This window comes from Phalacrocorax aristotelis, chromosome 2 (assembly GCF_949628215.1).
Source record: "Phalacrocorax aristotelis chromosome 2, bGulAri2.1, whole genome shotgun sequence".
Classification (NCBI taxonomy): domain Eukaryota; kingdom Metazoa; phylum Chordata; class Aves; order Suliformes; family Phalacrocoracidae; genus Phalacrocorax; species Phalacrocorax aristotelis.
Window position 1 is genome coordinate 73,872,012 of NC_134277.1, and position 15,875 is coordinate 73,887,886.

General features: G+C 41.7%; 1 protein-coding gene across 1 annotated transcript in view; it reads left to right on the forward strand.

Annotated features, from left to right (window-relative positions):
* F13A1 (coagulation factor XIII A chain) overlaps positions 1 to 15,875 on the forward strand; it is a 59,618-nt gene that overhangs the window by 23,536 nt on the left and 20,207 nt on the right. The window contains exons 5-8 of the mRNA XM_075084100.1: positions 2,033 to 2,151; positions 7,642 to 7,749; positions 10,265 to 10,439; positions 14,042 to 14,180. Coding sequence (XP_074940201.1) covers positions 2,033 to 2,151; positions 7,642 to 7,749; positions 10,265 to 10,439; positions 14,042 to 14,180 — 541 coding nt within the window. The remainder of the gene's footprint in view (positions 1 to 2,032; positions 2,152 to 7,641; positions 7,750 to 10,264; positions 10,440 to 14,041; positions 14,181 to 15,875) is intronic.

A 15,875-nucleotide genomic window follows, 5' to 3' on the forward strand; every position in this document is an offset into this window, starting at 1 on the left:
AGTTCTCCTTCTTTAAATGCATTCTCTGTACCATTTGTATGGAATTGTTTTAATGAAATCCAAAGCTCAGTGAGTGAATACATATAAGCATTCCATCAGAGAATCAGGTAGACCCAGCCTAATGAAACAGAGCCTAGATGATCTGTAACATCTGCAGTATTTTTGGTAGGATGTTATGCAGAACATTTCTAGAGCTGGGAGTTGGACCTCAAAAAAGTCACGTAATATACAGTTTCATAAATATGAGGGTCCCTGCTGGCATAGATGACTACAGTGTTTTGATTCACTGTCAGGTTTTAACACTCTCTTTCACCGGGTAGCCTCTGAATATAATAAAACCATGATCTTCCACTTTGTGCCTGGGTGCAGGTTGACTAGGTCATGGGAAGTGACAACCCTATAAAGACACTTCTTGATGACCCAGCCCTTAGAAGCTGGGTGAATACTGCCACCCACCAGACGCAAGAGTGGGTCTCAGACCTGCCTGCCTTCAGGGAAACCTGATAAAACTTGCCACTTTTCTGTTTTCTTGGAATTGGACATGGTCTGCAAAGCCTCTACAGCAACCCTGTCAAAAGCATAATAGCAAGCACTGATCTCCTCAAATACAGTAAATGCTTCTTACATCTATCACCAGCTTCCCTACCATTCCTTGAACACCAGTGTGGATATCATTATGTTACATATCTATACATAATCCCTTCTGTATGTATAGACATAGAGACATAAATATATCTTCAGAGAAAACAGGACTTCCAGCAGGGACAGGTGTATAGACTGGCAAACTCTTCACCTAGCTGAAGCCAGTGTGAGTCTTGCCATTGATTTTTTCAGAGGGCTCAGATTTTAGCTTATTTTCAGCCAAATTGCAGTTTTATGGGCAGTTGAAGAAGATTTTGAGGATGAGGTTTACAAGGAAGTACAAATCTGATTTGCATTTCAACAAAATACAGCGAATCAATAGGCTTTTAAAAGTTAAATGAGCCTCTAGGAATTTGTAGGGGGATGCTGAAGAAATCCACTACGGCAGTAGTGAGTGGTAGTTTTGTACTCGCTCATTTCAAACTATGAGAGTTTATTGCTTCCCTTTAATTTGCTATCTGGTACCACATTACTGATTTCCTCAAATTAATTAATTCCCATACTATTAGTTGTTAAGCTGTACCTCTTAGTCTCAAAAAATAAGCATTGGCACAGGAAAGAAATCCTCAACTATTCTAGTGTCACAGAATCAAGCCCTGCTTCATACTTACCTGTGAAAGTCTGAATAGTTTCATGTCATTCAGGGCTATTTATGAATGTTAATAATGGGTTATTTATATATGTGAATCATGTTTGCAGGGTGAGGGTCCACGCATATGCTTTTGACTCTTGATATAAGACCAATCTAGAATATACCCTTTGTATATGTTTTGATAAAGATGCCTGTCAATTACTTCCAGCTTTCGCTTGGACACTTGAATTTCTCCTCATATTCGCTGGTCAGTCAAGCGACTGGGGGAGGGATACTCCAGTCAATAACTTATGTACAGAAAAAGCAATCAAACCCTTCTGTTAATACACTATAAAAACTGTATTCCAATTTTTTTTTAATGCATTACAGATTTTTCTTTAGATATCTTGACTTGAGCTGTTTTCCATTAACATTAATAGGTTTGAAATTGTTCTTTGATCTGTTTGTATGGATGCAGAATTGCATCATGGTGCTCCAACTTTTAAATTAGTGGTACACAGTGATCATAAAATTCTTGATAAGATATGACATTTTAATCATACTTTACAGATCCTGAGAAAACAGGCAGGACTTGTCAGCATTTTTGCATCTTCTGCACTTTTAAGTTGTATATCATGTTCCTAACTGGGGTTACTACCTCCTTATTCCTGTACTCTGTTGAAGCAAGTAATGCTTTGTTTCATGGGAGAGGGGTACTTTTCATCAAAGGTGACTGTACTATAATCTACGATTTTTTATTGGTCCTATATAAAAACTTAAGTGACTGTGTTAACATTTATTTTCGGTGAACTGGTGCAGAGGATGCCGTGTATTTGGATGACGAGAAGGAAAGGGAAGAATACGTCCTGAATGATGTTGGTATTATTTTCCATGGAAACATCAACGACATAAAATTAAGAAGCTGGAGTTACGGTCAGGTGAGCTATTTAGACTTTCTCTGGCTGCTCCCAGCAGGACAGCAAGTGAATCTAATTGACACCAGACTGTGGTTGAGACTGTGGGCTCTGGAGTGCATTACTGTTATCTCCTTCAGAAAGACAAGGGGCATAATTTTAAAATTGTATGAAGTGGGTATATGCCTAATCCAGAAAAGCAATGTTATAATAGCTAATATTTAAAGATCTCGTTTTAGGGGCATATTTCAAATACTAAGAGGCTGCCTGTTGAAAGTTATAGTCATTAGCTGAGGTTTCCACAGTGCAGCAGTATTTCTGCTGCTACTTTATTGCTGCTTCAGGATCAAACTGATTTGGTGAAAGACTAGAGAGGGTTGGGGTTTTGTGGTTTTTTTCATTTTTCAGCAATAGGTTGTATTGTTTTTTGTCTCCTCCTTTTAGTTCTAGCGACTTGATGGAAATTATTCTCATCTGCTCAGCGTGGGGGGGTTGGGGGGGTGTCAGCTGGTCACAGGGTTCCCATGGAAAACTGGGATGTAATCTCAGAGTTTTAAATTTCCTTGCCAAGGTGGCAAAGTGGGGCAACCTCTCCCTTTGCTGCCTGGATTTGACAATATCAGTCTCCAGTGGCCTCTTGCAGCCTGTGGGAGACAACTGCTACCAGGCTGGTGTGTAGTATTGCTGTGCCTTCAATAACATCAGACTCCTATTGTTTGCTTGCCTATTTTACCTCAATCTGTTTGTAAGCACTAAACAGCCTGAAAATCCATATGGGATGAAAGTGTTAAGTAGTTGTCTGAGAATAAGGGAAAAGACATTAATGAGCAGAATCAAAACTAGCAACCCTAGCTGTCGCTTAGATGGCTCCAAACGACAGGTTTTGGACATGGTGAACTCAGCTTATGTCACCTCCTGGATTTTCACAACAGCATGATTAAGAAAGCACTCAAGTATTTCCTTAATGCTACAGTGATGGATCCGTTCAGTTTTTGTGGCACCTCCCTGGTGCAGCCTTGCATAAGGGGCCTTCTTGCTTTGCTTTCTTTCTCTCAGCTAAAGACAATCTCAGAGCTTGAGCTGGATGGATTGCCGGCGTACTTGCCGTGGAGAGCTCTTTGAACTCACACCTCTCTTATTTAAGGGTACAACTTCATCTTTTTTCCTGTGGCTGCACTGCCTTAGGGAGTTCCTGCCTCTGCACTGCTCCTTTGGTTGTGTCAGCACCGTTGTTTGCAGGGTCTGACTGTCATTCTGACTGAGATAAAATTAACCCTTAAATGAAGTGGTGGTAAGCAGCAATTCCATAAGCTGATGGTGCCTCTGATATAAGATGTGGAACCAGATCCTGAGGCCAAAGCTGGGTGTGCACTTAAGTTGACCAAAAATGCCCCCTCCTGGCCCTTCCTTCCCCCTGCAAGTGCTTGTGCAGCTGTGCAGTGAGTCAGACTGAAGAGCTGATCTAGCTGAATAAGCATCTCCTTGATCTTTTACTTTTTTCCCCTGCGTTATTTTTTTTGGGTCTCGCTCTGTTCCTAGATTTGGAATTTGCTCTGTGACAGATATAAAGGGAGGCAGAGAGAGGAATGTGTGGTCAGAGGTAGACAGTGCTGCTTAAACCAGTTGCTGGATTTATGTCCTAAGATGCTAAATTTATGGCCTACGGTGGCTTCGCCTGAGGTGCTTATATTCTGCAAATCTGGCACCTTCCTGACACAAACAGCAGCCTCCCTAGAGAATCTGCATTATTTATTTGGTTTTGCTAGGAGGTAGTTCTGTCTGGGAGGTTAGGGCTGTCCCATATCCCATTTCCACCCTGTGCTGCAGTGCACCTTTTGCTATCACTTGCCCGTGTGAAAACTGAGAGCGGAAGATGCATCTAAGGGGGCCCAAGCCAAGAGTTTTAGTGGGATTAATCATTTTGTATGGGTGTAACAGACATCTCCAACTGCAAAGCAATGGAGAAACATTCTTCTCGTTCCCTCACTTTCAGTGAGATGGAGAATGTAATGATCCTGATCTTACCCTGACTATTTCCAGCCACTGAAAACATGTATCTTCCTCATTTTCAGCAATCCTGGATGTTAAGAATAAGAGCATTGCTGTGAATGAGTAAAAGTACCAGCTGCAAGGCCTGTATTATGGGTATATCATACATACACGCATCTTATATTTATGCCATATAACCCTGTACAACAATGTAAGTAAAAAGCATAAGGCCACATACAGTCATAGAGGTGAAAGGTATATGGTCATATACAAAAATACAGATAGACTTGCACATGGAAATATTCTTAGGCTAAAAAATTGCTTTGAACAATGACAGCTGGAAGCTTTAACTCAGGTTGTAAATTAAAAAGGAACATACAGTTCAAAACTGGGTTACTAGTGGGAGATGATTCTCACAGCTGCTGTCTTTAATGAGCAGCATCAACATGAGAGAGAGAAGGAAAGGCAAGAAAAATGGACCAAGGAAGCAAAAACAACAGACTGGTTGAAACATGGCTGTAATGCATGAGGATTGAGGTGTTCCTTGAAACATGACTGTGATTCCTTTCTTCTAAGAAAGCATAAATAGCCAGTCACTCAGAAAAACCCACAGGGTATTCAGGCGAATTTTGATTTTGAAAGAAATCTAGGCACATAGGAATTCTCTGGCTGAGAAATGTCAGACATTGGATGCTATATTGATCATTCAGTGTTGCTTTTTTGTGAGAAAAATAAACTAAAACAGGTGGGCATAGAGTTCTTGTTGCCATCCTGCGTCGTCTCATGTCCACATGTTGAGCTGCATTAGCTTCTGCAGCCCACTGTGCACATGTACTTTTATGGCATGTGCATTTGGTCAGATCAGACCACTGGCAACCTGAGATCACATCTGCCTGCAACTGACTGTGAGAAATACAACCTTAATTCACCAGTGCAAAAGGCGATACAGCCCCTCTTACTTGGATTTAAATGGAAGGTTGTCTGTTAGAAACAGTTTGGCATGAGAGAGGATGCCCACTGAAGGCCAGCCTGACTAAATACATTGCTCTGGAACACAATACACAGCCATGTGCGGACAGAACCCCCTTGCCTATGTGTTTCTTCATGCCTTATTTTCCATCTGCAGTCTTTCCCAGGTGGTTTTGCCAAGATTCCTTGATCCCGAATTTCATTTATCTCTGTCTCAGCTTGAGTTGAGCAGGCAGTGCCCGTGCCTGTTCCAAGTTCACTCACCTGTCTTGGCTGCCTGCCACTACTCTGGTTCCTCTGGCACTTCATGGGTGTTCAGCTTTACAAACGCTACATTTCTATTCCACTTCCCTCTAGATAGCATTTTCATGCCAAGAGAAGGAAACTTATTTAGGTGGATGTAATGTTTTTAAATCCCTGGATGGTGAAGAAGGAGAAACCAGGCTTTAGAGTTAAGACTACTCTGCATCCTACACTACTGCAACAGTGTAAGGCAGCTAGACTTTACAGCTTGTCCTATCTCTTCTCCTGCTAATCCAGTTATTTCACAAGAATTCATGTAATTTTGTAAATGCTAAGGTGGAAGGCAACAACCCCGATAGCAATTTCTTTCCTCTTTATTCTTCCTGTATATGCTAGCAAGATTGACAGTGTCTCATAAACTGTAGATGAGAAAGATTTAATTTGCAGGGTAAACTTCATATTGATTTAACTCAGGTCTTAGGCACTGCTGATGACTTGAAGTGCAGAAAGCAGATTTTGATCCTGGGGAAAGTGATAAATCATTGGGCTAGGCCAGAAGAAAAGTGAACTTGAAGCAGGAAGGATGGCTATGAGTACCCTGAGTTTACATTGTCTGTTGTGAGGATTTTCCTTGGGAAGGAGGGTCTTTACAGTGCAGTCATTCACCTGAGATTATTTACGTCACATAACAGTGGAGTGGACTGGACAGTCTACTATGCAATTTTTCGGCTTCCCAGGGATGACACAATATCAGGAGTATGTCCCCGGGAAACACTGATCCCTCTTTTCCTATTTGCCCAAACACCATGAATTCAGTTTTGCTCAAACTATAAGGTGTTACTCACTAGTGAACCTCTGCTCCAGAGAGAACAATTCAATGCAAGCGTGGGTGATGATGAGAGCAGTGTGCCACTTTGGAGGATGTTTTCTGGAAAGGGCCCATACAGTGGCAGTATCCTGAGCAAGAAGAGCCAGGCAGGCTCGAGGCAGAGGCAAAGAAAAGGACTTTCCTTGGCCAGGAAATGGCTGAGGATGGTGAAACATGGTGGTGCCTCTGCTTTCTTGGCCTATGCCAGAGCTCATCTGCTGCCTGGGATGTCACCCCCATCCCTTCCATCTTCCCTGCAGCATCAGCAGCAGTCTTAACTCTTTGGGGCTTCCTTTTCATCTCTCTGGCCTCACCCTTCCTTCTCCTCTGCCTCTCCCTGGGCTGCCAAAGCAGCAGCTTGGCCTGGGCTTTTGCTCACTTTCTTCAGGAGGCAAAAGTCAGATCGCCCTTATCTGCCGAGGAGCCCTAAGCCAGGCTGGAGACAGTTGCAAAGTCAGTACAGCTCCAGGAGCAGCATGACAGCAAGAATCCTGTTAGCATGGATCATTTCTTTAAGGATGCAAGCATTGGACGTAAAGCCTAACACGGCAAGGGGATGAGGTCCATGGAGTTTCTGTAGCAGCCTTGAATGTTAATATAAGATTGTGTATCTAGAAGATATTTTTTCATTAATGTGCATTTCCCTCTCTCCTGTCGTTTTTCAGGGGACAGAGGTATTTTCCTTTGCTATGCAGTTTCTCCTAAGCAAAATGAAATACATCACAGGGCAAGTTCTGTGACAAATGGTTTCTGGTCTATTTAGGCACCTCTGCCCTCAATTCATTCTTGTGCTTGTTCATGCTGGATCGAAGAAACTGTACCTTTTCACTCTATTTTTGAAGAAGACTGCTTCATGTTACTTGGTATTTTTGATGTCTAAATTCTGTAGACCAGGATTAATCTATATAATCAGCTTTTGGCTTGTCAATTTTAAACATATTTAAAAATTAATTTTAAAATGTGTCTTCAAATTAACGTTGGCAAACCATTTATTGTTCAGCTTCCCAGCATTGCATTGGCTGGGTCAGAGAGATCCTAAAATTAACAGGTCTGGAATCTGTGAAGGACATGAAGTCCTTTGTGAGCAGACTAGCTTCTTGTAGTTATTATTGTAATATCTTCCTATTATATACTTGTTAGCCCTTAAAATTTTATGTCCTGTCAGAAAGGCTGTGTTGTCATTTTAACCTTCTGGAAACCAGACTGAGATTGAATTGAAAATGACAGTCTCTTTTCCCTCACAGCATCTAACAATTTTTTGTTATACATGGGTGATTATTCTAGAAGAAAACTTGTATTTTTAAACTCAGAACTTTGCCTTGACCAGCTAAATTTGAAGCTGATCAGCTATTAAAACAACAATAAAGATAACTTCTCTTTTGCTTTCCAGAATAAAAAGTGACTCAATTTTCTCTCTGTTTCCCTTTTTATTTTCTTTTATCTAGTTTGAAGAAAACATTCTGGATGCTTGCCTGTTCCTGATGGACAAGGCAGAACTGGAGCTCTCTGGGCGTGGAAACCCAATCAAAATCTGCCGTGTTGCCTCTGCAGTGGTATGTAATAAATACCTAAGATGTCTCAAAAGTGACTTGTAAATCAAAGCCAGACTGGTTTAACTGGCCCTCGTGCCCTGATGTGCTCACTCCAACAGGTGCCAGATCAATTGTCCATTCTGACCTCTGGGGTCTGGCATTTTATTTCTCTCCACTAATGGTGAAATATTTATGTTGGCTCGTCGCCTTTTCCTGAGAATGGTACCTTACTGGTAGGAAACCCACTTTTAGATGTTTTACTCCAGGCATAATACCATTCTTGTGTCAGTGTGCTCACTTTCTGGTAGCTGGGAATAACTGATAAAGCTATTTCTACCATGGTTGGTAGGGTGGCATGATGGATGGAATTTGGGATGGGGAATTGAGAGACTTTATGTGGACTCCAGTGCTAACCTCAAAGGGGTCATATGACACTGCCATGGTGGATGTCACTGTGTCTGATTTTTAAGCCTCAGATGGCTTATTCAAGCTGAAGACATTTATGTAAGATACGTCGGCCCCAGAAGAAAGCACTGAGACCTGTGTTCTTAAACATGGAGCCCACAAAACTTACTGTATTCGGAATGCAGGTTCCTAAAATAATCAGAAACAAAGAGTAAGACGACTTCCCACATTCCCATTCTTTCCAGCTGCTAGGCACCAGCAATCATGCTGTGGGTACAACAGCAGCCCATCCCTGGTATGCAAGATGAAAGACTCATCCAGGATGTGGAAGGCAGAGGCTGCATCATCTCCTCTGCCTTATCGAGGTCTGAACTGATGCCTTCTGCTTCCCAGAATACTCTAGTCATTGAGCTAGCATCATTAGATGTTCTCCAAAGTCAGGTACTAAAATAGACTGTCTGCTAAACATGGCTGCTGGAGATGAATGATCCTTTAATCCACTTGTTACAGCATTTGCCCAGGCTTTAAGAGAATGAGCTCTTTGTCTTAGATGATATTGAAATTGAATCTCCAGCCTCTCAGTGCCACATGCTGATTTTTGCATAACATCAAGTTAAATAGAATTGCTTCAGCAAGAAGGGTTGAGAGCACCCCCACTTCTCATTCTCTTTTAACATTTTGATTAGTTCTTTCACCCCAGACATTAGAAATATGGCTCCAGATTCAGACAGAAGAAAGAACTGAATGTGTTTCCCTCGTAACTGGGCTAGTAGATGTAAAGGGTCCCTTGTGCAGGGACTCCGAAAGCCCTATGGACAGAATAGCACGAAGTTTATGAACCCAAAGAGGGCTGGGATATGACTTGGGTTTTGAGCCACTCAATCATTTTAGGGAGGTAGAGTTCATCACTAGAAATCCAGGAGTCAATGGACTTTAGGTCTAATCTGCAGGATTATGCCATAGCTGGGTGGGATTTTTGGCCATCTGAAATCTGGACCTCAGTGAGAAGTGGCCAAGAGGTGTTGAAGTCCTGCCCATATTCCTTACCATCATTCTTGCTCAAGATGTAACATGGTAGGGCTGAGTCCATCTGAGGAAGTGCCCTGTGCTGGGATTGTTCTGAGGCTTCCTGACATTGCAAAGCAGGTAGAGTTGCCCTCTTCTTTGTCTCTTTACAGCCAGAGGAGAGCCTGAAGGTCAACATGCTGCCCTGTCTTTGAAGTGCCTCTTTTCTTGGCATGTTTCCCACAACAGTGAGATGGACACAACCCCTTAACCCTTTGGTTATGACTCTGAATACTTATCTTTATTCAGTCCTAGGGTTCACAGGAAGTCGATTTTCTAATTATAAAACAGTAGTTAATCCAGCCAAAAGCTTTTAAATGAGAATTGTGATTTATTTGGCTGGCATGTAGCTGTTCCACATTAGCATAATTAAAAGGTATGGAGCGAATGAGCTTTTTGCACAGCCTCAACTGATTTGGTTCAAATTGCAGCTAGGAGATGTATTGCTCGTTAATGCCTATCAGTATAGCCATTAGTCAGCAAAACTCCTTGCTTTGTACAGTCTTACTGGGGAAAACTTATGCAGAAAATTCCTTCTTGTTTTCATGTGTGCTGGACCAAAGAAATTAGTTTCTACTCTAAAAATAACAGTGGAGTGGTTCTCCTCTCAATCTGCTGTGAAACAGGAGTGATTTTATTAAAATCTCTGGGCTGATATGGACAGAAAAAACAGATGATGTTAGGAAGGAATCCAGCTTAGTATTTCTGAGGCTTGCTTATCAGTGTATAACTGATCATGTTTATTATAGATACATAGCAGTAAGCATGTTTAATGTTAATAAAACTTACTAAACTGGCAACATGGATACTCAGTATGGTGATTTATTTTTGCCATTATTTTTAAGTGTCTGTCCTTCATTCGAAGTTGTTCAGTGATGGAGAATCCATGGCCCTTAGCAAAATTGTTCTATTCATCTCCTACCTTCATAATTAGACATTTCTGTCTTACTTCTAGCCCAAACTTGGCTATATTCAGTCTCTCCCACCCTATCTTTGTCTGCTGGGTTAAAGACCTCTTTATTATTCAGTCTCTGACATCCCTAATGCTCATTTCCTTTGCCTTTAGATCAACTCCAGGGATGATAACGGTGTGATTGCTGGATCCTGGGACAACACATACGCTTACGGCGTTCCACCTTCAGCCTGGACAGGAAGCGTGGACATTCTCCTGGAGTATTACAGTTCTAAGCAACCAGTGAGATATGGCCAGTGCTGGGTCTTTGCCGGTGTCTTCAACACATGTAGGTATCTGTGAGAAAAGCCTCACCCTGCTATATGATTCTTACATAACAGAGAGAGCTTTTAGGTTAAACTAGCTAAAGTACTTCCTGGCTCTGTGGTGTTCAGGAGTAAATAGTAGAGACACTTAAACATACATGGCTAAAATAGATGCTCTTTAAATAAACTTTTGGCATCTCCTTCAGTTTGACTGCTCTTCCACTGAAATCTATTAACTATTTATTTGTTCAGTAAAATGTATTCAGTAACTCACAGAGGGCAAGTTTGGGAAAGAAAAAATTAGTCTTTTGGCACACTCCACAATTCTGTTAAGAAATCTGAGATGAACAGGAGGCTTCTTGGTGTCTCTGCTCCAGAAAGACTAAATCTCACCTACCGAGGATTGTTCCTAGCAAGGCTGACGTGCACTGTCCTAGCACCTGTCTACTGAGCACCATTAACACTTTATATGGAGTGCATGAGCAAGAACAATGAGGAAAATACTGGCCTGGTTTATGAATTGTCTAGCACTACAAGGTTAAGTCTAAACACACTCACTCGAACTGGGGTTCCAATGTTGCAGCAAACAGGGTGCTGCAAGTTGCAAAACCCAGCAGGGAAAGCAGTGTTGGATTGGTCCTATTTTTTTACTGTCTAGCACTTGCTAACAGCAGCATCCCAGATGAACACTGCTAATACACTGGAACACACTGCAGCATATTATGAGTTAAGAAAGGCTCTGGGAGTGTAAAAAATGTGCATTATACAGATAATGGGGACCAGACATTGGAATGAATACTTATGTCAAGTGCCAACGTAGAGCCAGTCAAGCAGTTCCTATGCTTATGGCCCTGGCCAATAGAAGAAGCTGAACAGAAACTGAAAGTGTCTTTCTTAAGCCCAGATGATCTTTCTTAGAGGCACTTACAACATATGCATTTAAGCGTCAAACCGGGGGGGACCAGATCATAAGACCACAGGGACACAATGGGTATTTCTGCAGATTTCGAGCCTACTTTGTATCAAGCGTTTTTCAGCCACAGCTGAAGGTCTAAGCTTTAGTCCCCGTATTTAAGACACAAAAAGGAAATTACAGAAAAACTCTCCTTGAAACCTTCCCCTTTTTCGCCTGTCACATGTTGCTGTCTCAAGCAATAGCATTATACTTCTCTTTACATTATACTTTTATCAAAAATGAAGGATATTAATCACCCGTCTTCTACAGCAAACAGGGAAATGGAATAATTAATGACAAGTTACGAGTCTGGTTCTTCAACCTCAGGCAGCCTTGGACACCTCTTCATTTTCACTTTAGTTTTGCCTGTTCTGTACATGTATGTTTCATTTTGTACAGAATTTTCCTCCAGTCTGCATAACTGAACTTCATAACTCATTTTGGTTACCTGAGGTAGTTCAGAGGCTATTCAGAACAGTAAGGACCTTGGAAATAAAGCTGTCTTCTGACCACCTAGCCTTCTGCTGGCACACACTTCTCACAGCTGCAGCAGGGGAAGCAGTTTCAAGTTTCTCTGCTTCTCTTTCATATATCTGGAGAGGTTCCTGTTTTGATCTGGGGAGGTGCTGGCAGGTGTTCTGTCCTTTGACACATGAAAATGGTTCATTTTATTCCTGGTGCAATGGGATAATCGGCAATCACCCACACCCAAAGAACTTGAGAGATGTCCATTTCCTTCACTGCCTGAGGTCACATGTTCTGTCCTTGATGCTCCTCAGCCTCTGCACAACACAATGGGTTCAAAAACGCTCTTGCAAATGTTTCCAGTGGATGCAGTTCCTCACAGTGGCTTCCACCTGTTGCCTCATCTGGATTTCTCTAGATCATAGACACACCAGTTCTCCCACCTTCCCCCCTGCACTGGCCCTGAATCACCACTACATAGTATTTTGCCTGCAGGCCACTGTAAAACTGGGACAATGCGGTGGAAACCTGGAGCCTGCCATGTAAAAGGGAGAGGCATATTTATCTGGGGCAAAACCAGACTCAGTGTGCTGACTAAGTTAGTCAAGTGAGGGACCTGGTACTTTGCACTGCTGCAAGGATTTCTGAAGTAAAAATTTGTTGAGCATTATGAAATTAAGATGTTGCCCAGTGGCTGATCTGATAGTCACTGACACGTCCATATGCTGACTGCTGCACAAGGAGGACAGCAAAGGTCCAAACAGCCATATGCAAATAAAAGGGTTGTTCTGAGCTGATTTTGTGTCTTTCTCAGCTGCCAATGTTTTATCACTGTGACCAGTCCAGTTTTCCAAGGTTACTATATTGTACGCTCTGGATAGTCATCCGTTAAAAATGCTAAAACATTCTGGAAAATGGTCATTAATCTTGAAATTGTCAGGCAAATTATTTTCAATAAGCCCTGATGGCTCATATGCTGGAGGCCTGGGAGGGTGCTTGAATTAAGTTTAATCAATAGGTACATATGGTATTGGATGCATCCAGGTAATTTGTCATCCAGGAACTTGAAATGAATGTGCAGCATTACACTTTATTGGGAGTCACAGTAGTGACACTAATGAATATACAAAATCCAGCAGTAGCAGCAAGGGTTGTTCAACATTGCAGCATCAGAACTATTTTTAAATATGATTTTCAATAAAAATATTTTCCTTTTCCAGAAAAAAAATCCTCTATTTTCTGCAGAACCACGTTGGCTCCTGAATTGAAAAACAGGAACTTTTTTTGGCTGAGAGACAAAATATTTCATCTGCAGAAGCTGAGATGATGTGTCACCCTGCAGCCCCACTCCCCCCTTGGGGCCGTGCTCCATGCCTATTTATCAGCCAGGGTGCACCACAAACACAGAGGCCTAATGATGCACTGCTGCACTTCAGACACAGCCATAGTATTTCCACATATCCCAAATTTACCACTTGTCAAATAGGAAGAAGAGCCATTAGTGCCACCCGGTGATGGTCTGAGATTTTGGGGTGGGGGTGGATCCTTCTTTTAAGATTCTTTAAGGGAAGGGACTGTTGAGTCCAAAATGCTATTACTTAGCAATCAATACAAATTGTGTAATGCATTTTGTTCAGACTCTCTAACTCTGACGCTTCGCTTCCAAATAATGCAGTTTTTATGCCCATTAGCAGAAATTTTCTGCTTTATTCTTTGTGTTCTCCAGGTCCCTTCTGGTGTCAAATGTCAAACAAAAAAACTCCAAATCAACCAAGGGGAGATGCTTTCTATTAATTTTCTTTTGAGTAGTGCCACGATTCTCCTGAGTTACTAATACTAGGAGACCTAATATATTTTGCGTTTCTTGCAGGCTCAAACTTATTTTTGTTTATACCACATTTGGTCAAGCAGCCAGATTTGCCCTGAAAAGCTACAGTATGGTCACTATGCAAGACTATTCTAAAACTATTGGTAGTCAGCTGCTTAGGTTATAACCATTGTACAATTTCATATGGTCATCATTTTGGGACCAAATAAAATATTTAACTTATTCTATATAAAGGCAGATAGGAGGAACTATTTGGGTTGATTTGACTGAGTTTTTCAATTTTATTCTAGTTATTAATAGTTTCTCCATACTCATCCTGTCATCCACAAATGCAGTCCTCATATTTGTCCTTCTCATCACACTTCTCTCTCCCACAGTTCTGAGGTGCTTGGGGATACCTGCAAGACTCGTTACCAACTATTCTTCTGCCCATGATAACAATGCTAATTTACAGTTGGACTTCTTTCTGGATGACGAAGGGAAAATAGACACCAAACTTACAAAAGACTCTGTCTGGTGAGTTGTCCTCGCAAATGCTTTTAATGTGTCAATTATATAAGTAGTAAAAAACATGACAGAAATGCCTGTGTTTTATTTATTTCTCTGTGCATTAAAGAACACTGCTAGCTTATGTAAAACAGAATGAATGGATAGTTAGTAGGCTGACTAATATGAAGTGCTTGTCATGTAAAGAGGCATACCCTGGGGGATCCCACTACTAATGTTACCATTTGGTATAGTGCACATTTAAGCATGCTGGAGGAGAGCTGGAATGGGTTTGTGCTCCTTAGGGCCAGGCCATTTCTAAAAATGGAAAGGGGTAGGATGGGCACTTCCATCAATCTGGAGCCAGGCTCAAAGGGATACCTAAGTATCTATAGAAAAATGACCGTCTTGTCCTGCTTCTACCCGGTTTTCATATTTGTAGGCTGGTTTTACACTGCGTACATGCAGTCACTGTTGCAAATAGGTACTTTCCAAAATAAATCCAGTTCAGTTGAAAAAGAAAGAAGCCAAGGTATCGTACAAGTTACTGAAGTGCTGTCACCAGATTTATAAAAAGAAAACTCCTTAGGAACAAGAAATAGAGTCTATGTATTCTTTTGGAGAAGACAGTGCTCTAACTTCCTCCTCAAAATCTTACTGTCTCCTGTCTGACAGAACAAGTGTAGCACATATTGATTATATGCTCTGTTCAGTAGAAATTATGTGTGGGTTATTGGGCCTCAAGCCTCTCCTCCTCAGAGTGAAACAGTGAATGTGACCTTTGTATATATTCAGGAGATACTTGTCCTATTCAGTGTTAATATACTTGATTTGTGTCAATGAAATCTTCAACTCAGCAGCATAGCTGGTCATCAGCATGTGTCATTAACAACTTAATCTCTGGAAGTCTTTATATTAAAACTGTAATAAACCCATTCTGTGGTGGAGGAAATGACTGGACCTGTTGCTGTAACCTCTTTTATGTGATTTCCATAATGTGCTACCACGAGGGAATCCAAGGAAAACGATTAGGTTCATTTACATCTGAAGCTTGTATCACAGCATCACAGAATAGTTGAGACTGGAAGGGATCCCTGGATGTCATTCAATCCCCTGCTCAAAGCAGGGTCAGCTAGAGCCATTTGCTTGGGGATGTGTCCAGTTGAGTTTTGAATATCTCCAAGGATAGGCACTCCACAACCTCTCTGGGAAACTTGTGCCAGTGCTCAACCACTCTCACAGTAAAAGTGTCTCCTGACGTTCAGACAGAATTTCTTGTGTTTCAGTTTGTGCCCATTGCTTCTTGTCCTGTCATTGGGGGCCACTGAGAAGAGTCTGGCTTTGTCTTCTTCCCCCCAACTCCCTAACCATGCATTTATACACATGGATAAGATCCTATTGAGCCTTTCCATCTCCAGGCTGACTTAGACATTCATTTCATCACAGAAGGCTATCAGGTTGGTCAGACATGACTGGTGCCTTGTAAATCCATGCTGACTACTGCCAATCACCTTGTCCTTAATATGTTTGGAAATGATTCCAAGAAGAATTTGCTCTATATCCTTCCCAGGGATCAAGGTGAGGCTGACAATCTGTAGTTCTCCTTCTCTTTCTTGAAGAAAGGAGTGATACTTGCTTTCTTCCAATCCTCAGGAACCTCCCCCAATAACTATGACCTTTCAAGGACAGATATGAGTGGTCTTCCAATCACATTGGCCAGCTTCC